Source organism: Bos taurus, chromosome 1, assembly GCF_002263795.3.
Source record: "Bos taurus isolate L1 Dominette 01449 registration number 42190680 breed Hereford chromosome 1, ARS-UCD2.0, whole genome shotgun sequence".
Lineage (NCBI taxonomy): Eukaryota > Metazoa > Chordata > Mammalia > Artiodactyla > Bovidae > Bos > Bos taurus.
Window position 1 is genome coordinate 21,236,064 of NC_037328.1, and position 26,225 is coordinate 21,262,288.

The window sequence follows — 26,225 nt, forward strand, 5'->3', positions numbered from 1 at the left end:
AGGAGAAGGACCTGCAGTCAACAGCATTAATAGTTGATAAGAATTCAATGAGAATTGAGAGGGATCCAATGGACTTCCAATGGACTAACACATTTAGGAAATCAATAACCTTCAAAAGCCCCCTTTTAGAAGAGGTCTGGAGCCAGAAATAAAAATGGGATAGGTCAAATAAATGGAGAGATAGCAGATAAAAACAAGATCCTATCTTTAAATAAAGGAGATTATGTCTGAATAAGATTAACTGAAAAAGAACATGTGAAGGGATTTTTTTTTTTAATTTTAAAGATATGAAATACCAGATCATGTCTAAACATTGATGTGAACGACACAGTGAAAGGAAGAAGCGAAAGATACAGAAATAAAAGCAAGATAAAGGATAGAAAAAGACCTGAGAGAAAGCATGAAAAGATGAGATTCTTAGCACACAGAGCCAACTGATACTAGACAAAATAATTCCTTTATTACCTGGAGTGACAAAGAAAAGAATGTGGTGGTGGTCGTAATGGATCCAGGTTGGGAAGCCTAAAGCTCATAAATCTGAGGAAGTCACTTTTAAGAACTATGATTTAAAAAAAAAAAATTATAAGCACAAAATTAGATCCATGGCCTTAGCCAGGATCCACAGTTAGGTTTCATAAATTTAAATCTATGAAATCTGAGGTAAGGACTTTTCCAGAAAATGAAGAGACAAAGAAATTATATTAAACATAGAGAAACTGGAAATTGCTATTGCAGAAAATGGGAAAGAAGACAGGGATGAAGACAGACAAAGATGAGTGCCAGGGAGGGTTACGGGATTGGGACTAGTGAAGCTCAGAGTCACTGCAACTTCATGATACACTACAATTAGCCCATTTGAGTGATTTCCCCCTAACAACAGTCAGGTTCTCGGTACACGCAGAGAGAAGAACATAATTCCACGAGGGCCAGAGACTAGTCAGAGACGGGGTGCCAGAAGGGAAAGGGGGAAAAGAGTTTCAGCAATGTATAAGGAGGATCGTAATGGACAAGGAAGGAAAGGAAAAGACTGAGAACAGAATGGAGGGATCAACGGCCTGGAAGTTCTGGTAGAGTTGAATGAACTTATGCAACAGAGGACTTTAGTAAACAAACTGAAAATTACCCTACCTCAGAGTCACTAGTCTAAAAAAATGCACTAGGAAGATATATGTAAAAATGACAAGAAAGTGCTCTAAAATATATTGTTAACAAAGCAAATACACAGTTCACCTGGAAATGTACCGAAATTACATTTATACAGCACAGCAACATTGAAACAACATACCAAAACCAAGTACAAAGACTTCAACACTGATGGAGAAATGTTAATAATTCCTTCTAAGAATCCACGTAATATAGACAGACGTGCTCATGACTTGTACAATATTATCAACAATGCACAAACTGATTAGAGCTCCTCAACTTCTACAGATAGTGTTCTACTTCAAATAAAAACTAGTATGACAGAATGGACATCCTAAATAGGAATACAATTCACTATATAAAATATCCCACTCTTTATATAATGAATATATAGCATTTGAGGCAAACAAAATGTACTGACAGCTCAGTATAACCTTTAGCGCATCTAAATCCCAAGTTGTCTCTGCCTTTTTCCAAATCTCAAACTATAAAATCATATTCAAACAAAACTTCATGGCAATCCATCACTTAAGATCTTCAAGAAAAAGCAAATCCCCGAACTTTCAAAAGTTGATCCATAGGACCATTTGGGAAAGATAGTTTTTCAAAAATGTATGCTTTGAAACTTAAGTGATTTTATTACTTGACATATATTTTATGAGTCAGTTTTCCTGCCCTGTTAGGAAAACCAAAGAGTAACTCTTTAGGCTGGATTTTGACTAATAAGAATATTACCACTTTTAACTGATTTTTTTAAACATAAGAGTACAAATCTTCCTTGAAAACTATATTCTAAAGAATTTTATAATCACCCCCTAAATGGGAACTATGCTAAATTGCTAAGTATAGCTTTTAACTTGCATAGACATGAAACCCTCAAAAACAGTGATCATGATAGCAAGCTCAGCATTAAACTCTAATATTATTTTTTAAAAGGGCACCAACTGCCACCTTAACAATTAACAGTATCACAGAACTTTTCCCAAGGAAACAACATCAGATCAACATTAACTGAGTATTAATTAGCATGCGCTAATATACTCTGCACTTTCCTTTATGCATGTAATTCTTTGCTTTCTATATAAATGATTAGCATTAGCAATGTTAACAGAAACCACCAGACATAGGAAGTCAAATTAAAAACCATTTCACAAATAAAGTCACTATGTGACAAAGGACCTAACAATGAATAATATCTCAGTTGTAGTAAAGAAGTAAATATGCAACTATACCTTCAAGCACTCCCACAGCTAGGAATCTTCCATAGAACAACTCTACCATGGGGTTCTTTGGCTTGTCTTCATCCCTAAAAATCACATTAAAATTATAAATGTGACTACAATTTTTAATTTTTAAAACTGCAATAGAGAAAACATTAAAAGAACAGTAATAGATGCCAAGACAGTAACGTTTATGTGGTCATTATGTGTTTGGCTCTGCTATTTAGTGTTGAGCCAAGATACTTAAATTTATTCTGTTTCTTCACGTGTCAACTGAGGATATTAAACTCACAAAGCTGCTGTAAGGGTTAAAAACTGTGTGGGACCTCACTGTAAGAAGATACGAACCTAGTTTGTATTCACAAAGTGCCTGATCATTCCATTATCATGTAGGGCTTTTAGTCATACAATACATGCTTATTTGGACTTGCTGAGAAGGAGGAAAAACCATTCTTGCACACTGGCCATTACCAGTGAAATAAAAAAATACCAGTTTTGAATCAAGTAGCTAAAGAGGTACGCCAATCTTTTGTCAAGTTTCATGTTGCTGGTAAAATTAGGCATCTGTGAATTTTCCAAATTCTTTAACATATAAATTTGTTTTATTATTTTTTTTTTTTGGCCTGAAGCAAGCAGAAATTTTTAACTTTGTCTTTAATATTTTGTACCCTGTGATCTAAAAACACAAAGTTTATCTTGGCTTTGGTATATAAAAGTATGTTTTATCCACAACTGTACAGAGACTTTTTCTTCATAAATTTTGTGTTTAAATTAATAAAACTGATTTACTTTTTAAAAAGAGAGAAAGATACTATTTGTCTCTTGAAGTGTTACATGCACCCCCATTTAAACCATAAAACAATTGGAGGGAAATACTTCACTTAAGCCTTCCAACAATTCTGAGGTAGCATGGTGGTTATTAGTGCTGTACAAAAAGATTTCCAGCCTTCTACTTTCAGATACATAGTAAGAAGCACTTTCCGATCTACTTTCTATTTAAATTTGAAAAAAAAAACCAAAAACCTGAATTGTGATAAAATACACACAATATAAAATTTACCATCTTAACCATCTTTAAGTGTACAGTTCTGCAGTGTTAAGTATATTCACAACTGTTGTGGAACCAACCTCTAGAACTAATTTCAGCTTGAGAAACCGATTAAACAATTCCACATTCCTTCCTCCCATCAGGCCCTGGTAACCGCCATTCCAACTTTCTGTTTCTTTGAAAGTGACAACTCTAAACACATCATATAAGTGAAATACAGTGGTTGTCTTTTTGTGACCAGTTTATTTCACTCAGCACCATGTTTTCAAGGTGCATGCATGGTGTAGCATGCGTCAGAGTTTCCTTACTTGCTAAGGATATTCCATTGTATATGTATACCACATTTGTATTTCCATTCATCCATGGACATAATCAGTGACTTTCAACATTTGTCATTGTGAAGAATGCTGCTATGAACATGAGTGTGCAGCATCTCTTTGAGACCTTGCCATAAATGCTTTTGGATTTAAATTTAGCAGTGGAATTGCTGGATCATCATGTGGTTAATTTTTGCTGTTCCGTCTTTATAAATGCAATTGACAAACAATTTTAAGATACTCGAAGTATACAACATAATGATTTGATGTATGTATACACTGTGAAAGGAGTCCCTCTATCAAATGATAATTCTACTATTAATTTTTTAAAGGAATAACCATAATGTTTTCCACAGCAGCTGCACCATTTTACATTTCCATCAACAGTGCAAAAAAGTTTCAATTTTTTTCACATTTCAATACTTGGTTATTTTCTTTTTTTTTTTTTTGTCATTGTTGTTTTTATGCTTTGCACAACAAAATGTGAGTGGAGGTAATGTGTGTCATTTCTGGTCTGTAACTTTGAGAGCCAATATATTTTTCATTGATGTAGTGATCCCAGAAGGCTGGGATGAGATGAAACCTCTGTCATCTGATATGGGGAAGAGGAAGAACAGAAAGACTGTCACTCTTGATGTAAAAGTCCACGAATCTTTAGACATAGATTAGTACCTCCATTTTCATGCATCATACTCCCGTGTACTGGGTTGGTCAAAAAGTTCGTTTGGGTTTTTCCGTGATATCTTACAGAACTTTTTGGCTAACCCAACAGAAAAACAACATTCCTGGATTCTCTCCTTATTTTCACACACATATTACACAGAAAGAGCAATGACATACCAGGTTGATGTCTTTGACAGAAGAAACTGTGTAAGAGCAGCTGTACGAATTCTGAATGCTCTTTCCAAGTATCTTATCAATTCTTTGTATCTAAATTTTGGTCTTCTCTCCACTGACCTGCAGGATGCACTGACCTTCCCTAAGGAATCAGGCTGACAAATTTTCCAGAAATTCTTTACCCTGTCCTTCTTTGCAAACTCTCAGAGGTCTTATTCTTTACTGTGCATTTAATCTTTGAATCTCAGGGACCCAGACTGTTGTTATCAACAAAAGTGCAAGGAACACAAGTGAAGAGCAATTTAAAACACCTGAGACTTCTATAATAGAAATGATATATCCACCACTTGTATGAAGAAAAGATAGACTGATGCGAATATCACAAATATCAAAGGCCAAAAGACATCATCAAAGAAAACTTGTATCAGGGACACCGCAGCCTCAGGAATCAGGTTGGTACAGAAAGAGTTCAAAGATGTAGAGCAACTGATACAGTACGCAGTGCTTCCCAATCTTTTAAACTTTAAAAAGTTTTAGCTCCATAAAGAGTAAAGCAAAAACAAAACTACTGAGAAATAAATGAGAAGTGCTTCAAGTAAGGCTTGTGATTTCAGATGAAATAGGAAAGTTCTAGATTCTTTTAAAACAGTTTTAGAGAAAGGAAAGAGAAAACTTGTTAGTTCAGTTCCGTTTAGTCGCTCAGTTGTGTGTGACTCTTTGCGACCCCATGGACTGCAGCACTCCAGGACTCCCTGACTATAACCAACTCCCGGAGTTACTCAAACTTATGTCCATTGAGTCGATGACGTCATCTAACCATCTCATCCTCTGTCCTCCCCTTCTCCTCCTGCTTTCAATCTTTCCCAACACGAGGGTCTTTCCAAATGAGTCAGCTCTTCACATAAGGTGGCCAAAGTATTGGAGTTTCAGCTTCAGCATCAGTCAGTCATTCCAATGAACATTCAGGACTGATTTCCTTTAGGATGGACTGGTTGGATCTCCTTGCAGTCCAAGGGACTCTCAATAGTCTTCTGCAACACCACAGTTCAAAAGCATCAATTCTTCGGCGCTCAGCTTTCTTTAGAGTCCAATTCTCACATCCATACATGACTACTGGAAAAACCATAGCCTTGACTAGATGGACCTTTGTTGGCAAAGTAATGTCTCTGCTTTCTAATATGCTATCCAGGTTGGTCATAACTTTCCTTCCAAGGAGTAAGCATCTTTTTATTTATGGCTGCAGTCACCACCTGCAGTGATTTTGGAGCCCCAAAAACAAAGTCTGCCACTGTTTCCACTGTTTCCCAATCTATTTCCCATGAAGTGATGGGACCAGATGCCATGATCTTTGTTTTCTGAATGTTGAGCTTTAAGCCAACTTTTTGACTCTCCTCTTTCACATTCATCAAGAGGCTCTCTAGTTCTTCTTCGCTTTCTGCCGTAAGGGTGGTGTCATCTGCATATCTGAGGTTATTGATATTTCTCCCAGCAATCTTAACTCCAGCTTGTGCTTCATCCAGCCCAGTGTTTCTCATGATGTACTCTGCACGTAAGTTAAATAAGCAGGGTGACAATATACAGCCTTGACGTACTCCTTTCCTGATTTGGAACCAGTCTGTTGTTCCATATCCAGTTCTAACTGTTGCTTCCTAACCTGCATACACGTTTCTCAACAGGCAGGTCAGGTGGTCTGGTATTCCCATCTCTTGAAGAATTTTCCACAGTTTATTGTGATCCACACAGTCAAAGGCAGTCAAAGGCTTAAGCACAGTCAATAAAGCAGAAATAGATGTTTTTCTGGAACTCTTTTGCTTTTTCGATGATCCAGCACATGTTGGCAATTTGATCTTTGGTAACTTGTTAGTTATTAGACCAGAAAAGTTGACACTCCAACCCAAAAAAATTTTTTAGAAGTAAAATGAGTAAAATAAGGAAAGATCTCCAAAACCAGAAAAGAATGATCCTTTCAGAAATAACCAGGATTCAGGAAACAGCCAAGTGGCAGTCTAGAGAGAGACAGCCATCAGGGAGCTGTGTTGAACAGAGGCTACTACATGAGGTGATTACAGAAAGTCTGGACAGATTTCAGAGGAGGAACTAGGGACTTCAGGGTAAAGTACTCAAAGAATTATAGAGATAACTCCAAAGAGACTCAGCTTCCATAGATGGGGATACAGATAGCATTCACACTCTGAGGAGATACGCTCAATAAATTTTGGGGGTTGGAACTCTAAGGAAAAGTACAAGGAACATGAATTTTACTAAAGAGGAGCCAGGGTGGACAATTGCAGATAAAGTTCACACACAGGCTGTCTCTTGGTCTGACAGGACAGAACCCTGGTGGACTTCTGCAACACAAAAGAGGTGAAGGTGGGCAATGCCTGTGTGAATAATAAACTACTTGGGCACACTCCTAACTCATATTTCACTAACTCTCATTATGACAGACCTATTAAGACAGCATAGAGGGATAGGGCAGAAAACAAAGTCAAGCAACAAGAGAGAGAAGACACTTGGCCATCAAACAGAACTGGTTCCATACAAGGTAGAGGTTTAGAAGCAGGTTAAACTATTAAGAATTCAGCCAAGACCTCCTTAAAAATAATGGGGGGAAAATGTAACTGCACCTTAAAGAACTATCCCATCCAAAAAAAAACCCAGCAGAAAGAAATATACTAAAGGCCTAGAACATTCAAAAGTTGAGAAAACAGCTTATCATAGACATGATGATCTTTACTGGAGCTGGAACTCAGGTTTCAGAAAGCATCAACAGCAGATTCAGTTCACCATCAGGATGGGGAGATTTACCAAATGAAACTAACATAAAGAAAGAAAATACCTAGAAAGCAGGTTTCACAAGTCTAATCAATTTCATAGCAAAATGCTATGGTAGCAACCATTGTGGCATGAAAATATGTTATTAGAAAGACAGCTTATATTTAATGCAGCACTGAAGGCCAGTAAACTGACGTTTATAAGAAAACTGCAACTTAAGAATTTTGGTGAACAGAAAAGAAGAGTACCAGACCACAACTGTTAGCATCATAAACTTCTTAACATTCCAAAAAGGAAGCAGCTTTCAATGATACATTCTAAGTTTCCCACAACAGAATTTTTCCCTCAGATATTGTAGATTTAGTGCCATAATCTGGAGAGATTTCTTCCAACGTAAGTTTTTAAGTAGTTGTCTAATAAAAAAAAAAAAAATTGGCCCTTAATGATAGACATCCTGGCAGAATTAAAACCATGATGATTTCCTCCATTTATGACTTCATCCAAAGTTTCTGCTACAGTCTTTAGCAACAGTAACTTGAGTCTGGATTGAACTAAGAGCCAGGAACACTAGAGCTGGACTGAAAGCTAAAGGGTTGAAGCTTCACTTTTGTTTTAAACCTCAGCATTTGTGGCCACAAATTCAAAAAAGCTTATATACAGATAACATTTGGGTTTCCATACACTTATCTCAGATTCCTATTTCTCTGTTGACACTGAATACATGAGAGAAAAAAAAAAAAGTGTTATTGATCAATCTCCTAAACCCCATAAACTAAACTTCACAGTAACTTACGTCTCTTCTTCAGCTTTCATTTGGAAGGCATCTTCTAACCAATCTAATAATTTGTGTGTAAACTCACTCACGTCTTGCTGTGGGGGAAAAAAAAATGTCTTATTGATATTTGAGCCTACTAATGAAAACACTGCAACATAAAAGTTACAGCTAGTCTTTTCTAATGTATAATTAACTGACCCCTCACAAAGGTATCATATGAAATGTTTCACATCAAATGCAAGAAATATTTATAACTTAACAAGAACATAAAATCAGTATTTGAGAAAAACAAGTATTATATTCATAATTATGTGACTGAGTTTCACTTCAGGAAGAAAAAATATATATGTATATCTATTGATATATATAAAAACTCATACTCATGAATGAGATTTTTTAAAAGAGTTATTACCTCCCCATAGAGTTCTCTAATGAATCTTTATATAACGAAGGTCCCACATTACCAAAGAGTTCTTCCTTATACAAAGATTTATTACTGGCTTCTCTCTTAGAAGGAATATGAGCTTTTAAACAATTCATTTTCTCAATTCAACTGTTACACACCACTTTTTAAGCCATATCTAATCTTACTAAGATATATGTTAACTTGGATAGGTTGAGTCTAATCAATCACTGACTCCCTGATTATCAAGGTCAACCACCTCTGAAGTTCAAACTGAGTCTCCAATCAGAACCAGCAAAAGTTCACCTTCCACAATCCCTTCTGTTGGTTCTAGCTCACCTGACATAGTTACACAGGAGTAAAGCAATGGCAGTTGTACTCATAAACTACCATAAACTTCTTTCAACAATCTGACCTGGAGTACAGCAAACAGGTTTGTATAGAACCTGCATGAAGAGTGGGGTTGAGTGGGAAGATAAAGCAAGTTTTACTATGACTGCCCAAAGACAGATAAGTAAGTGTAAGCAACTTGCTTTTATCAAAGTAGCCCTAAATATAAAACAAACTTACTGTTATACATTTCCACAGGTAGTTTTTTGAAGAGCATCTAGGACAAGTGATTTACCTTTAAAATGTTGAAACTAAGGTCTAGGAAGCATAAATAAATCATTCCAAAGCCATATGAAGACAACCAAACTTAACACAAAAAGCTAGTTATAAACATCCATACCACCCGTAGTGGGTTAAATTGAGGCCTGTCAAAATATATGTCCACTTGGAACCTCAGAATGTGACTGTATTTGGAAAAAGTGTCTCTACAGATGTAAAGAAACTATGGATCTTAAGATGAGACCATTCTGGATTAAGACAGGCCCTAAATCCAGTGATGGGTACTCTTGTGGGGGGGGGGGGGGGGGGTAGGGGGAAGGAGCAGGCGCACAGACGTACAGGGGGTAAGGTCATATCAACACAAAGAGACTGGAACCATAAGCCAAGGAACACCAGGAATCACCAGATGGTGGAGGCAAGGAAGGACTATCTTTGAGGGCCACTGGAGCAAGCACGGCTCATTCAGCCACACCTTTATTTTGAACTTCTGGCTTCTAGAACTATGGGAGAATCATTCTCTGTTGCTTTGAAATCACTCAGTTTGTGGTCATTTGTTATGGCTGTCCTAACTAATATAGTACCTTAAAACGACTTGCCAGATTTTTCTATAATGTTACTTACCCTGCAAGGCTATATCTGACAAGAAAGAAAAAGGTTTCCTAGTTATCCAATGCTCTTCAGAAGAAAATGTCCGGGTGGGGAGGTAAAATTGAAAACAACAACAAACATAAGCAAATTCTGATATGACCACCTTTTTTGTTCATTTATCTTTGCCATTAAAAGCATTTTTTAAAAAGCACAGGAAAAGCAGTGGCAAAATCAGACACCTTTCAGAACTCTCTGCCAAAGACCCTCTCCATACATCCAGAAAACAGATATATATGCAAGCACTACAACAACTACACTGCAAATGTAGTGGAATTTTTAAAATCTCAAGTATCCTCTTTATTTTCTGCCCATTACGTTACTATCATCTTATTCAATATTGTTGCTATTATCCTCTGCTACTTTCTTTGCTTCTCTTCTGCTTTCCTTTAATTTCTCTAACTTCTCAAATTATATGTAAAAATGTTGGTATGTTTGTAGACATTTTCTACTTTTATAGGAAATTTTCCAATATTCTTTTTAATAAATTGATAAAAAGTAACCAAACAGCACTACATAAAGATTGGGAAATAAAAGAAACAGTGACAAAGTTAATACCATTCAGAAACAAAGTTAATATCATTGAGAAACCCTTTCTGAGTAGGAGTTTCTGCCAGCAAAAACAGGCATATCCAAAGCACATATACTAGGCTGACACTGGGTTATCACACCTTGGTGAAGACTTTTAATTACACACTTATGAACATTTTTCATTTTATCTGTTACTTTCATTTAGTAATTTTAATTAAAATTACAGCTTGATTTATCATATACTATCAAGATCACTGTTTTTTAATTTAAAAGTAAATCTTCCAAATAATCATATTTTAAATGGTTCCAAATTATTCTTATAAAAATAAGAATTGTTTTGATAATAGAAATGTTATTTTCATTTATCTTTTAAAAACACTGCTTAAGGAAGAAAAAATTAAAATAAAAATAGATAATAAACAAATAAGCACAAAAAAGCTACCTGCTGGGAGTCATTTGATTTGAAAGCATCTTTAAGAATCTCAACTGCTCTTGATGGATCAACATATTTCCTTTTAGTACCAACAAGAAGTGCAAATAGATATCGAAGCTCACGCATAAAAGGCAAATTCCGATGCTCCTATTGAAAAAAAGAAAAATTCTTAAGTGAAATTAAATTTTTTACTGGTAAAGGGATACTCATTTAAAAATTAACCAGAAATTTAACTAATATAGCTTAAGAATGAGTCCAGCATCATATTATAGAAAAAGAAGAGTGTTGGTTTCAGCTAGGAGTCAGAAAGGAGTCAAACATGGAAACAGCAGAGCATTTAGCTTAAGCTCACAATTTTAGCATAAATGCCATATATTCACAGCAAATCATGTCATTACCCAGCCAAGAATATCCTCATTTATGTCTGTTTATTATAATTCTTCCCATTCAGCAAAGCCCAGCTGCTGCTGAGAACAGCAATAACAAGAGCCAACATTCAGTGAGTGTTTAATCACGTACCAGGCACTATTTAAGTACTTTACCCTCAATAAACCCATTTAAGCAAAAAATCCCTCCTCCACCATGAAGTCTTCCCAGGCCCCTCCAAGTCAATGATCTTGTCAAACTCCACATCAACTGAAATTAATGTTTTTCATTTAGGAATGAATCACTAACTGATACTGTTATGTGATAATCCTAATTATCAGACTAACATTAGTCAAATAAGAATGTATCATCCTTCCAGGGTTCCTTTTGCAAGTTCACTTTTATTTTTTGATAAACTGTTAAGTTTCGCAAAGACAAGAATATCTGTATATCCTTCACAACTTTTTGCTACACAAAATAAGCATTCAATTCTTTCTGGTTCATTAAACCAAATACTCCAGATGGAACAAAAACAATCGAATATCATAAATAATTCATTTTAAAATAAGAAAAAAATGTTTTATAAGATTGTAATTCACCTATCTTAGTGAAACATAACAAATCAGACAAGTAGTTGTTACTATGGTTAGCTCTTGAAATAAAAATTTTAACAAAGCTTATATATACCATTTAAATATTAGAAAAAACTTTCAAGACTTAATAAAAAAAAAAACAGAAAAAAAAAAAAAAGAAATAGATGTAAGGAAACAAAACTGATTCCAAATATTTATCTGATTTAAAAACTACAAATCCACTATAGCAATCAGAAAGTACATAAAGTCTAACATAAAAATGCTTAAGTTTTAGAAAACATTAAAAAAAACATGGACTTTATTTAAGCATAATAAATTCTATCATCTGTGATAAAGAATAAATGAAAAAGTTTTAAATAAGATAAAAAAAACAAATTCATGATTTTTCTGTGGTACTTACTATTTCACAACAAGGGTTTCAAGACTGTAAATACTAACAATTTGAATCCACAAAGTAATTTTCAGAAATACCCTTAATTTCTTGTGCTCAATCTCTTCATTTATCACTACACCTACAGTAAAAACAGCTTGAGACATTCCTTGTCAAGTAACAAGGATGGAAAAAAAATGACTTTTGAAAATGAAGTGAAATTCTGCTAAGAAGTAAATGTGAAAAGTTAAATACACTAATAAAACATTCTCTGCTCTTGGGAATTTCAAAAGACAAAATTAGTGAATGCTGTTAAGACTAGCCACTGCTACTGCTACTGCTAAGTCACTTCAGTCGTGTCTGACCCTGTGTGACCCCATAGACGGCAGCCAACCAGGCTCCTCCATCCCTGGGATTCTCCAGGCAAGAACACTGGAGTGGGTTGCCATTTCCTTCTCCAATGCAGGAAAGTGAAAAGTAAAAGTGAAGTTGCTCAGTCGTGTCCGACCCCTAGCGACTCCCTGGACTGCAGCCTACCAGGCTCCTCTGTCCATGGGACTCTCCAGGCAAGAGTAATGGAGTGGGGTGCCATTGCCTTATGTGCCTAAATTATGAAAATATCACCACATATATAAACTATTCAAACATGATTCTTTATCTTTTAACAGATTTACCAAGATATAACTGATGTACAATATACTGTATATTAGTGTACAATTTTACAAGCTTCACATATGTATACATCCATGACTATCACCACAATCAGTACGTACATATCACCCCCAAACTTTCTTCATCCCTCACTCCCCTCCCTAATCATTCCCAAGCAACCATGGTTACTCTGTATTTTCCAGAGATTTATATACATCAAAATTATACTCCATGTACTCATTTTAATCTGCCTTCCTGCAATCGGCATAATTATTTCGACCTTCATGGTATGTACAATACATTCCATTTTGTTGCTGAGTGGGATCCCATTGCGTGGGCAGAACACAACTTATTTATACATTAACCTGTTCCAGCTGCTGCAGATATTATTGGATACGGCTTTGTGTGGACTGCTACTGCTAAGTCATTTCAGTCGTGTCCAACTCTGTGCAACCCCATAGACGGCAGCCCACCGGTTCCACCGCCCCTGGGATTCTCCATGCGAGAGTACTGGAGTGGGTTGCCATTTCCTCTCCAGTGCATGAAGGTGAAAAGTGAAAGTGAAGTCGCTCAGTCGTGTCAGACTCTTAGTGACCCCGTGGACTGCAGCCTACCAGGCTCCTCTGTCCATGGGATTTTCCAGGCAAGAGTACTGGAGTGGGGTGCCATTGCCCTCTCCGTTTGTGTGGACATATGCTCTCATTCCTTTTGAGTCAAGAACCGCAAGGAATTGGTGAGGCTGTATGGGATACATTTTAAGAAACAAACAATTTTCCAAAGGCACTCCATATGCCAGTGAATATGTAAAATTTATATGGAAAATCAAGGGATACGGAACAGCCATAGCAGTTTTACATGTATGTAATATTTTACATATTCAGTGGTAGTGGAATGAGAGTTCTAGGTCCACATTCTAGGTTCACATTCACACTTGGATATGGGCTATATTTTTTAACTTTAGTTCTTCTAGTGGCATCTCTAGTTAAAATTTTCATTAGTCGTAATTTAGACCAGTAACATCAAGCATCTTTTAATGTATTTTCAATGTTTATCTTCTTTGGTGTTGCAATCTGTTGAGATAGGTTATTTGTCTTACTACTGAATTGTACAAATTCTGTATATACTTTACATACAATTCCTTTTTGTGACACATGTTTTGTTATTATATTCTCCAAATCTGTGGTGTGCCTTTTTAATTAATCTGTATGAATTTTTCAAAAACAAACTTTTCATTTTGATGAAGTCCAATTTATTAAAGTTTCCTTGTTTAATTTGTGCCAGTTTGTTGTGGTACTTAAAAAATCTTTTCTTAATTCATAACCCTAAAATTTTGTTTTATCCATTAATTTTTGTAGTTTCAGTTCTTTGTTTTAGGTCTATAGTTCATTACATTTTTTTTTTCATATATAATGTCTTGTAGAGGCTGAAAACTATTTTTCTTCCTATGACATCATTAGTTCAAAAGATTTTCCTTTGTTCACTGAATTTTTGGGGCAATTTTGATTAAAACCTATTGCCCCTATGTGTGTTATATTTCTGTACACTCTATTGTCTTCTAATGATCTATATGACTATCTTTTCACCAATAACATAGTGTCTTGATCACTGTAGCCTGATAATTCCTCCAACACTGCCTTTCTTTTTAAAACTGCTATGGCTATTCCATATCCCTTGATTTTCCATATAAATTTTACAATCTGCCAACTCCTATGAAAAATGCCAACCAAAATTATAACTGTATTGCACTCATTCCATAAGCTGGAGACAATTGATATCCTAACAATACTTACTCAGCTGATTCATAAACATAGTATATCTCTCTACTTCTTTAATTTTTCCCAGTGATCTTCTGTAGTTTTCTGTATCTTTTACCTACTTTCCCTCTAATATTCCATCTTTTATGCTCTTACATAATCATTTTTTAATTTATATTTCCAATTGTGTGTTGCTGGTACTAAGAAATATAATTGACTTTTAAAATAATTTAGTTATTTATTTTTGGCTATGCTGGGGCTTTGTTGCTGCGTGGACTTTTCTCTAGTTGTGGCAAGTGGGGCTACTCTCCGGTTGCAGTGCACAGGCTCTAGGGCATGTAAGCTCAGTAGTTGGGGCACTGGGGCTTTGTTACTCTGCAGCATGTGGGATCCTCCCACATCAGAGACTGAACCCATGTCTCCTGCATTGGCAGGCAGATTCTTTACCACTGAGCCACCAGGGAAGCCTCTACAATTGATTTTTGCATGTTTGCCTTGTACCATGTAATACTGCTAAATGATCTGACCCCTTGATTCTAGCACCTATTTTTTGGTAGAGTACTTAGGATTTTCTAAATAGACAATCAGTCGTATACACCAAAAGACAGCTTTGTTTCTTCCTTTCCAATTTGTCTGCTTATTTCTTTTTCTTGCCATATAGCAGTGGTTGAGATCGCTAATGTTTAATAAAAACGTAGTGAGGCCTGACATCCTTGCTTGCCCCTGATCTCTGAAGAAAAGGATTGTCTTTCACTATTAAGTATTATAAATATTTTCAGGTTTCTCATAAATGAGCTTCATCAAGATAAAAAGATTTCTTTCTATTCCTAGCTACTGAGAGAGATTTTGCCATAAATAGATACTAGCTTTTGTCAAATTCTTTTTCTTCATCTATTGAGCTAGTCTTATGGCTTTTCTTGTCTAAATTGTTACTATGATGAATTATATTCATTTCCAAACACTAAACCAATCCTTCAGTCCTGAACAAATCCCACTTGTCAATGAGGTATTGTCCTTTACATGTATTGCATCGTTCAATTTGCCCCAATTCTGACAATTTTTCCTTCTATTATTCATAAGGAATATTGGTCTGTAGTCTTCTTTTCTTGAAATATATATTTCTACTTTTGGTTTCAGTGTAATGTTGGTCTCACAGGGTAAATTTGCAAGTTTTATTTCTTCAATTTTCTGAGAAAACTTGTAGAGAATTGATATTATTTCTTCCTTAAATGTGTGGTATAACTCACCAATAAACTTTATTGCTATTGATTTTATTTTCTGGTGCATAAGTTTGAAACTAAAAAATTATTTCTTTAATATAGAAATACACAGCTTATCTTTTCATCACTTACATTCAATAACCTTTGGCTTTCAAAATAATTGCCTGTTGTTTATAATATTCCACTATTCTCTTTTACTGTCTGCAGAATATGCAGTGATGTGCACCTCTTTCATTTTGGTTATTTGTTTCTTCTCTTTTCTTGTTCAGTCTACCTAGAAGTTTATCAGTTTTACCAATATTCTTAAGAAGTAGCCTGTGATTCCATTAATTTTTCTCTATTGTTTCCCTGATGTCTATTTCATAGATTCATGCTCTTATCTTTATTATTCCTTTCTTCTGCTTTCAAATTAATGATCTTTTTTTTCTAACTTTCTGACATAATCTAATGCCACTAATTTGAAACTCTATTTTCTAATAAGGCATTTAGTTCATATATTTTCCATTAACCACTGCTTTTAACAACAGCTATCTAATTTTGATACATCATTTTAATTTTTATTCAGTTCAAAACACCCTGAAATTTCCATTTTGATTTGTTCATTGTTCCTGGGGTTATATAGAAGTGTAAAAAATTTCCAAATACTGTGGGGATTTTCTAGATATCTTTCTGTTGTTGATTTCTAACTTAATTTCACTGTGGTTGGAAAACATAATCCGTATGCCTTGAATCCTTAAAAATTTGCTAAAACTTGTAAATCCAGCTTCTGTTATACCTTCACGGCTAAAGACAAAAACTCCAGAATGCCTCTTTTTATTTTAAAATTCAAAACTCCCTCAGATATTTGCTCAATAATATATTTATGGTATTAACCCCAAATCATTTCCTTTTTATATGCTTCTCACTTCTGAGTAGAGAGAATATTGTTTATTTGAAAACATTCACCCTAAATCAAGGTTTTAAATAATATAACTTTATGATTAATAAGGTTATTAATTATATGATGATTACCTCTAAATATTATAAGCTTATGACTCTTTGTTTTGTCAACATTTAATATATGCTTTCCCATCAGTTCGTGGCTTTTTAACCCAAAAGAGATTATGTGTGGGAATGGGGAAGGATGAGATGTTTACAGTGAGAATCTATCTTTAAATTTCTAATAATCTCCCAATTCTCCTAGACATTAAGATTACAAATAGCACAAATAAATATGGGTGTATAAAATTAGTTTCAACCTCTAGAAGCAATAAACAAGTCTATTCAAATGCAAATTGATATAAAAGACTTCATTTCATTCTATCATCAACAGACATATAATGCTTGCTGCAATTTTAAATTGCTAATAAAAAATATCCTGCTCAATAGAAGTGAACCTTCAGTGTTTACTGCTACTCAGACTTTTCAGACTCAGTGTAGCAGTAAACACTAGATGAGTTTGCTATAAATTGATTATTAAATAATAAGTGACTTAAGGTTACACTGACACCTTTTTGAAACCTGCGCCTTTTATCACTTCAATTGAATTGAACTGTAACACTAATCAGTGGCTACCTCTAAATCTCACATGTTAGCTTCAAAGTTGTCAAGTTACAGTATGTATTGCTGTCATCATGTGAAATTAAAGAAATATCCAATTTGTAGAACAATCTTTTATAAAACTGCATTGTATTCTTATTGAGTGATTTTTCCCAATGGCAGTAATTATTATTAAAATTATTTTATTTTCTTAAACTAAAGGGATACCTAGACATGCAGACCCTTCCATTAAGAGAAATTTCCCTAGAAAGGTGTTAAAAGATTGGATTCATACATTTCTCTAGTATTCAGCTAAACATTCTCATGACCCCAAACTCTTGTACATAGGCATTGATATCACGATTGTTTTTCAAGTAAGATTATAAAACTAAGTAGCTCTTATTCAATTATTTAAAGAATAAAAGAAAGCTAAACTCTGTAAAGTACTAAAATCCAGGAACACAAAAGAGGTTAAGATACATATAGGGAAAAAAAGATACTTATGAACATCTAACTGCATCATGTAAATTATAAATATACTTTAACCAAAACATCAAAAGAACTAACCAAATCATTAACAGAGGCAATAGTCCATAAAGTTTCATGTAAAAACTGTTATAACTGAAAGGGGTTTGCTTAATTTCTCTGGAAGTATAAGTAGTTGGTCAGGTTATCTTAGATCCCTTCTGAAAATGGTTTTCAATTAATTTGACACTTATGGCTAAAGATTATAGCCCAAAAAGCTGGTTAAAAATCAAATTATATTCCCATCAGCTTGCATTATAAATGTTTCACATTTATAATGTTTGCAGGAAAAATTGTTTTCAAAATGATAGACTAAAAAGAAAACACAATAATGTATCATTACAACTAACAAAAGATGACACAAAGTTCAACACTTTACTGAAACCTAAAACTTTTCACTTGTCTTTGTCTTTATGGCTAGTTTCTTTATGATAAGATCATTATGTCTTACAGTCAAGCATATCATCTCCATAATTAATCTTTCTCATTAAGTATGAATTTCTGAATGTGAATCAGTCCTATCTTTTGAAAAGCTAATATGAACAATATAACTAGCAATAGCTGACACCTGGTACTGACTATTAAGAGAGTTAATTCTTAGGTAGGTTGATAAGGAGTCTGGGCTCTCAAGGAGGAGAAAGGGGTCTGGGGCTCTCAAGGAGGAGATAGGGACAAAATGTTTTTTCTGCATTGCTTGGTTTTAGTCACATGTTTTTTCTTAAACTCTTGAGTTGTTATGAAAACAATCTTTAAGACTAACTTTATACATTAAAACAACTCATTTTGCTCAAAGGTATGTTTTTCCTTAGGGAAGTCCTGTGGCTCAGTTGGTAAAGCATCTGCCTGCAATGCGGGAGACCCAGGTTCAATCCCTGGGTCAAGAAGATCCCCTGGAGAAGGAAATGGCAACCCACTCCAGTACTCTTTCTTGCCTGGAGGATTTCCATGGACTGAGGAGTCTGGTGGGCTACAGTCCATGGACTCACAAAGAGTGCGACATGACTGAGCGACTTCACTTTCACTTTCTTTACACAATAAAACAACTCATCTTGCTCAAAGGTATGCTTTTCCTTAAAGTGAAAGTGAAGTGTTTTTTCTTAATGAAAAACAATTGATTATGTACTAATCAAAAACTCTTGATTATGTACTAATGATTATATAACAATGTATCCTGTCAAGGACATGTTTCTTCTTTTTAACAAGAACCTTCTGACTAATTTGGTATCTTAAGACATGTGCTGTGGGAGTGGGTCTGGTAAAGACCTTTCTTTTGTTCTAATCTTGTTAATTTCAGATGTTTGTTGTGGGAGTGAGTCTGGTGAAAGTATATAAGGCCTGGATAAGACTAGCAAGTGGGGCACTCTCTGTCCCCCTTCTGATGTCTATGTCAGAAGCATTCTCTGTCCCTTTTCACTGTAATAAAACTTCTGCCACACAAAAGCTCTGAGTGATAAAGCTTGGTCCCTAGTCCTGAACCTAAATCTTCTTCAGGACAACTTTAACTGTAAGCTACCACTATGTACCAGGTACTTCTAAGCCCTTTATGTTTTGCTATCTCATTTAATTCTCACAGAAACTCTATAAAACAATTGCTGTCATTATTTTCGATTTTCAGATAAGAAAACTGAGCAGCAACTAGATCAAGTAACTAGCTCTAGGTCCAGAACCTGGGCAATGTGGCTCTGACCTCTGTGCTCTCTGTCACGGTACACTGCCTAACAATATTAGAAATTGTAGATTCACACTGCAAAAACAGGGTACAGCTAAACTTTTAAAGAGTTTGTCTACAGAAATAAATGAAAAATGTTTGATTTCCACATACTTTTTGAGGAGGAAAGACCCTGAATTGTAAATGATAGCCTATTACTCTAACATTCTAAAAAGAAGAAAAAGCAATTACTAAAATGAAACAAAAAAATTGGCCTATTACTGACACACATGTGTAGAAAAATTCATATTTACAATATACTGACCAAGAATAGTAAGTTACTGTTGTAGTTGAGATTAACAGGTTGACATTCAAATTTGACACTGCTTCAGATTTGATTTCACAAATATCCCAAAAGCAAACTTTCCCCCATGGCTCAGCAGGTAAGAATCCACCTTTAATGTGAGAGACACAGGAGACATGGGTTCCATCCCTGGGTTGGGAAGATCCTTTAGAATAGGAAATGGTAACTGAATCCTGGAAAATTCTATGGACAGAGGAGCCTGGCAGGCTACAGTCCATGGGGTTGCAAAGGGTCAGGCACAATGAGGCACATGGCATGGCACCAAAAGCAAACACAAAAGAATATACTCGACTTAAAAATCTTTCATAATTTTACCTTTTGGTTTCGGGGTAAATCTTGAACATTTGATGGAGGCTTGTAATTCAGAACTAATCTTCTGAATTCCAAAAGATTGAATAATGACTGAAAAAGAACAACAATTTAAGATAACCAAAGGGAAAATTCTATTAACAGAACTATAAAAATATGACTAGTCTGAGAGATTCATTTTATATACAGAATATTTCCCACTAACACAAGAAGGCCTATTTTTCTCCCTGAGAAAAAGTCACACTTCTTTTATTTTGACATATTCTTGATCATTAACAATATTTATTGTACTGCAAAGCAGAAAATTACACTTGGACAATACAAAAAATATAATATGTATTATTAAAAATTTTCTATGTGCCTAGGCAGTTTCCTCAAAATTAAATGTATACAAATGCAAACTCAAGAACTTTTTCAACATGTTATGTACAATGAGTTTTCTAGAGGTATCAATTCTACAAAAATACAGTACAAATAAATCTATAGGCCAGATGCTAGGTTATAGAGACTCAAAGAAATTATGTATTATCACTAATGGTCAAGGAGACACAGCTTAGGAAGGAAACAATATTTAATTAAAACAACAGCAGTGTCACGCAAAGATACAGTAATACTGATCACATAGAGTATAATGAAAGCATATGGAAAGATGCTCATGGAAAAGTCTCCTGGAGCTACCCTTTTAAACTATAGTTTGCAATCCATTAATGTCAAGATAAACATCAACTCTAAAAAATGAAATAAAATGTAATGTAAAATATCAGAACATGTCACAAAGAATAAATTTACCAGAGTATTATTTATAAAATTTTCATTGGTGAAATTCTCATACGTTCTCATATGTATGTGTAAAGTGTTTTACAATGTAAAATGTATTCCTTTCTGTAAGTCATAGTTTATGAACTTCAAAAATCATTGTACAGGGGGCAATGATGCATTACAATCTTAGTAAAAGATGGGCTAGCCAACTTGCTAGAAAATAAACATAGCATTTTAAGCCAATAAGAAAACAAAAATTTGTTTAGTATTAGATTTTGGGAAAACTGACCCACTATAAATAGAGTCAGATACAGATATATAGAGATGCAAATCAAAGACCTATATATGAAAGGTAAAACCATAAAACTGATAACTGTGACCTGAAGTATTTTAGTAAACAATATGAACATATTCATTTACTCATTCTTTTAACAAACATTTATGGAGCACCCACTACATGCCAGACACAGGGAAGACAGGAAACAGAGAATAAAACATACCAAGTCGTCTCCGCCTTTAATACTATCTTGTGATTGCAAATTAAAACAATGAGAGTAGATGTTATAAACTAGAAAGAATGAGAATACAATAATAGACCAAAATCAGAAACTTAAGAAGCATTTAAAAGCCAAGTGAAAAAGAGGTATAAAACAAAATATGAATAGTAAAAGAAGTGGCGAGTCTGAGGGCACAGAAGAAAAAGGAGTAGAGAAAGCCTTCAAACATAGTTGTACATCAGAGTAACAGCAGAGCTTTTTTTTTTAATTTATTTATTTATTTACTTTACAATATTGTATTGGTTCTGCCACACATCAACATGAATCCGCCACGGGCGTACTCGTGTTCCCCACCCTGAACCCCCCTCCCACTTCCCTCCCCGTACCATCCCTCCGGGTCATCCCAGTGCACCAGCCCCAAGTATCCTGTATCGAACCTGGACTGGCGATTTGTTTCTTATATGATATTATACGTGTTTCAGTGCCATAGTTTTGCATCAGAGTAACAGCAGAGCTTTAAAAAATGTTTATGTACAGAATTTCTCAACAAAGATATAAAGTACCAGAGATTCTGAAGTACATCAATCAATTACTGGCAAATTTCATTAAGGAGAAGATTAGTAAAGGTTGGAGGTTGTCACATCCAAAGAAGGTAAGGGCAGGAAAATAATCTTTATATTTAGCAGTTGGGAAGTCGCCTTTCCAATAAAATGGGAGGGCAGTAGCAATGAGTCCTAAAGAAATGGGTAAAAGTAGAGGTCAAAGTATGGACTGTTCTTACAAGGGATTTATATAGGAAAAAGAATGACAAATCTAAAGAGGCTCAATCCACTTCTATGCTCTGAGCTCCCACTGAAAAATATTTTTTCTTCTTTTTGAACAGATTTCCCCTGGCGTGGGTCTTCTGGTAACAAATTATTTCAGCTTCTGCTAAGCTCAAAATTGTGGAGGTTTTCATTTTCGAAAGACTTTTACTAGTTATAGAATTTGAGATGGCCGGTTATCTTTTCCCAGCACGTTAAAGATAGCATTTCTGTTGAGAAGCCAACTGTCGGTCTTATTTTTGATCCTTTATTGAAGCAATATATCTTTTTCCAACTGGCTACTTTTAGGGTTTTCTCGGTCTTGAGTGTTTCTATTTTACTATGATGTACTTTTGTGCAGTACTCTTTATGTTCATACTACTTGGTTCCTATTGCTTCCCGAATCTGTGACTTATTTCTTTCATCAAGTTCAGAATATTCTTTGTCATCTCTTCTAATATTGTTTTTATCCTACTTCCTTTTTAGTTTCCCTCTGGAACCACAAATAAATTGTGTTAGTAGTACAATTTACTCCATGTCCAAAATATCTCTTCTATGCTCTCATCTGTATTTCACGGCTTTAGTGTGAAAATGTTCCTCAGACAAACTGTCCAGTTGACTAATTCTCTGGTCATGCTGTGTATCCTTCAGTTGTGTCTAATACGCTGCAAAATTCATCCCCTGATACCCTAACTTACGGTATTTTTCAGCTCTAAATTTTTTTTATAGTTTTTAGTTTTTTATCAAAAATTCTAAATTATGCTTCTAATTCCTTAAGCATATTAGTAGTTATATAACAAACTATTCAATTTTAACTTTTCCCTACATAGTTATATTTCTAATTATTCATTATTTTCTCCTAATTTGGGGACATGCCTTATTTTCTGATATGACCAATTATGAATGATTGAGTGTTAGACACTGTGTGTAAAAAACTGGAGAAAGTTCAAAGTTCAAGATGGTATTATCTTTCACTAAAATTTACATTTCCTTCTGGCAGGCAGCAAGACTAAAATATTTGCAATCCTATTATTACCTTGATCCAATCAATTATGAGATGATCTTAAGCTGGGATTCACAAGTTATAAAGCCTGGCCTCTTCTCAATTCTCAGTTAATCCTAGAGTCTAGCCCTTTAGAATTCAACTGAAAATTTCAGATGTTTCCAAGGCTTTCAAGCTTGTGTGAAACTCCGCTTAGCTTCCAGCCAATCAGCAGCAACTTCTGAAATTGCCTCAAATATCAGTTCAGTTCAGTTCAGTCGCTCAGTCATGTCAGATTCTTTCAGACCCCATGGACTGCAGCTCGCCAGGCTTCCCTATCCATCACCAACTCCCGGAGTTTACTCAAACTCATGTTCATCGAGTTGGTTTTGCCATCTAACCATCTTATCCTCTGTTGTCCCTTTCTCCCCCCACCTTCCATCTTTTCCAGCATCAGGGTCTTTTTCCAATGAGTCATTTCTTCACATCAGGTGGTCAAGGTACTAGTTTCAGCTTTAGCATCAGTCCTTCCAACGTATTCAGGACTAATTTCCTTTAGGATGGACTGGTTAGATCTCCTTGCAGTCCAAGGGACTCTCAAGAGTCTTCTCTAACACCATAGTTCAAAAGCATCAATTCTTTGGTGCTCAGCTTTCTCTATAATCCAACTCTCACATCCACACATGACTACTGGAAAACCCATAGCTTGGACTAGAAGGACCTTTGTTGGAAAAGTAATGTCTCTGCTTTTTAATGTGCTGTCTATGTTGGTCATAGTTTTTCTTCCAAGGAGTAGGTGTCTTTTAATTTCATGGCTGCAATCACCATCTGCAGTTATTTTGAAGCCCCCCAAAATAAAGCCTCTGTTTCCATTGTTTTCCCATCTATTTGCCATGAAGTGATGGCACCAGATGCCATGATCTTCATTTTCTGAATGTTGAGCTTTAAGCCAACTTTTTCACTCTCCTCTTTCACTTTCATCAAGAGGCTCTTTAGTTCTTCTTTGCTTTCTGCCATAAGTATGGTATCATCTGCATATCTGAGGTTATTGATATTTCTCCCAGCAATCTTGATTCTAGCTTTTGCTTCATCCAGTCCAGCAATTCTCAATGATGTAGTCTGCATATAAGTTACATAAGCAAGGTGACAATATATAGCCTTGATGTACCCCTTTTCCGATTTGGAACCAGTTTATTGTTCCAAGTCCAGTTCTAATTGTTGCTTCTTGACCTGCATACAGATTTCTCAGGAGGCAGGTCAGGTGGTCTGGTATCCCATTTCTAAGAATTTTCCACAGTCAAAGGCTTTGGCAAAGTCAATAAAGCAGAAGTAGATGTTTTCTCAAAGATAAAACAGCCCAAAATGTGAAGCTTACTCTCTGAAAATTCTGTTCTCTCAAAGTGTAGCCTCAAAATTCCACAATGCTTTAGGGCTTGCAACACCTTCAAAATGCTGGTTTCATCTTTGTTTTTAGGACTCCAACAATATATGACCAAGTGGATGGCTGAAAAGAACTTAATATGCTATTACCCAAAGCAGAATTTATGACCATGGATTATCACAACAAAATACAGGAACTCATTTTAAGTCCCAATCTATACTCTATATTGGGCATAGTAGTATTGGTCAACGTATTTCTTCAAAAGGGGTGGTAAGGTCTAATCGCCACTACTGTCTAAATTACATTTGTGACTCATACAGATTGAAAACAAGTATCCTTTTATTGAGCTCAAAGCCAATATCTGAATTCTGAAATCTGTTAAGAATGTGGCTAAACTCATGGAAGGTGAGAGTTTAAATACATAATTTATGGAAAACAAAAAAAGTGATGACAAGAGAGCAGAAAGAAAGTGAAGTCGCTCAGTAGTGTCTGACTCTTTGCGACCCCGTGGACTGTAGCCTACTAGGCTCCTCCGTCCTGGGGTTCTCCAGGCAAGAATACTGGAGTGGGTTGTCATTTCCTTCTCCAGGGGATCTTCCAGACCCAGGGAACAAACCTGGGTTTCCCACATTGCAGGCAGACGCTTTAACCTCTGAGTTGCCAGGGTAGAGTTTAAATACATAATTTATGGAAAATAAAAAAAGCGATGACAAGAGAGCAGGAGATATAAACTCTCTATGATGAAAGATACTAAGGGAAACCAACATAAATTCTCCTTGGTGGATTATTAATATTTAAAAATGAAATAGTAACAGATAAGTTTCAAAGTGTGAGAAAAACAGAGTGGCCTGATTAAAAGATGAAAGTTTGTATACAGAGCAATTAAATCCCAATGGCCTTCCCAGACAGAGAGGCACCAGACAACTACTCTCTCCTTCTGTGGAATGTAGGAAAATCTAGACTTTGGATATAACTGAACTTAACTGACTCGGGTTCATAAACCTTATCATCCAATCCACAACTCTTCTGAGGATGAAAAAGGGCTCTACAATGAATTAATAAGTGCTGACACATCTACAATAGGAATAAACTGGGACTGTACGAGGCAAACCAAGAAGCAGAAGCACCTTACTTCTGAGCATCTCAGAGGATTCCAGATGGGAATGGTGCTAAGGGTCATGAGAACTCATGAATTACTTGAACTTAACACCCCAAACTAGAGAGGAATAGAGTAGAAAAAGCAGCCCCAATCAGTACCATCTACATAAAAGTTGCTTTTGAACAGGATAAAAATAATCCTGAGTAGTTAAGTGGTTGATACCCAATCTAAAGACAGGCTGATATTGTTAGCATCCAAAAGATTATGTAAGCCACTCTCTGCACAATTTCTTTTTGCTCACAATCCCTTCCTGATATCCTGTTCCTCTTTTCTTTCAAAATACTTAGGTCTCAGTACTTAAAGGAACAAGTACAACAAAGTTGTACCTTCTGTAGCTTACCCCCCATTACCTACTCTGAAGTTAGAGGTTTATAATTCCTGTAAACTATAATCGGTAGAAATACTTTTAAAGAAGAGAATTCCCAGTTGTTTCACACTAGTCTTGCCAACTAAGTAAATTCCATCCCTGAGAAAATTTTTGTAACTGAAACTTTACAGTGCATTTATATCATAATTTGAGCAAGTTCCAACGTGCTTTGAAAAAAAATTTTTAAACTTCCCAACACTAATACAGATTTCCTACCCAAAGT

At 35.3% G+C, this 26,225-nt stretch overlaps 1 protein-coding gene across 6 annotated transcripts in view; it reads right to left on the bottom strand.

Moving 5' to 3' along the window:
* USP25 (ubiquitin specific peptidase 25) overlaps positions 1-26,225 on the bottom strand; it is a 161,375-nt gene that overhangs the window by 69,308 nt on the left and 65,842 nt on the right. For all 6 annotated transcript variants that reach the window (XM_002684646.7, XM_005201159.5, XM_005201158.5 and 3 more), the window contains 4 exons: positions 20,061-20,147; positions 10,746-10,883; positions 8,134-8,210; positions 2,376-2,449 (listed from right to left, as the gene is read on the bottom strand). In XM_002684646.7, the coding sequence (XP_002684692.2) occupies positions 2,376-2,449; positions 8,134-8,210; positions 10,746-10,883; positions 20,061-20,147 (376 nt within the window). The remainder of the gene's footprint in view (positions 1-2,375; positions 2,450-8,133; positions 8,211-10,745; positions 10,884-20,060; positions 20,148-26,225) is intronic.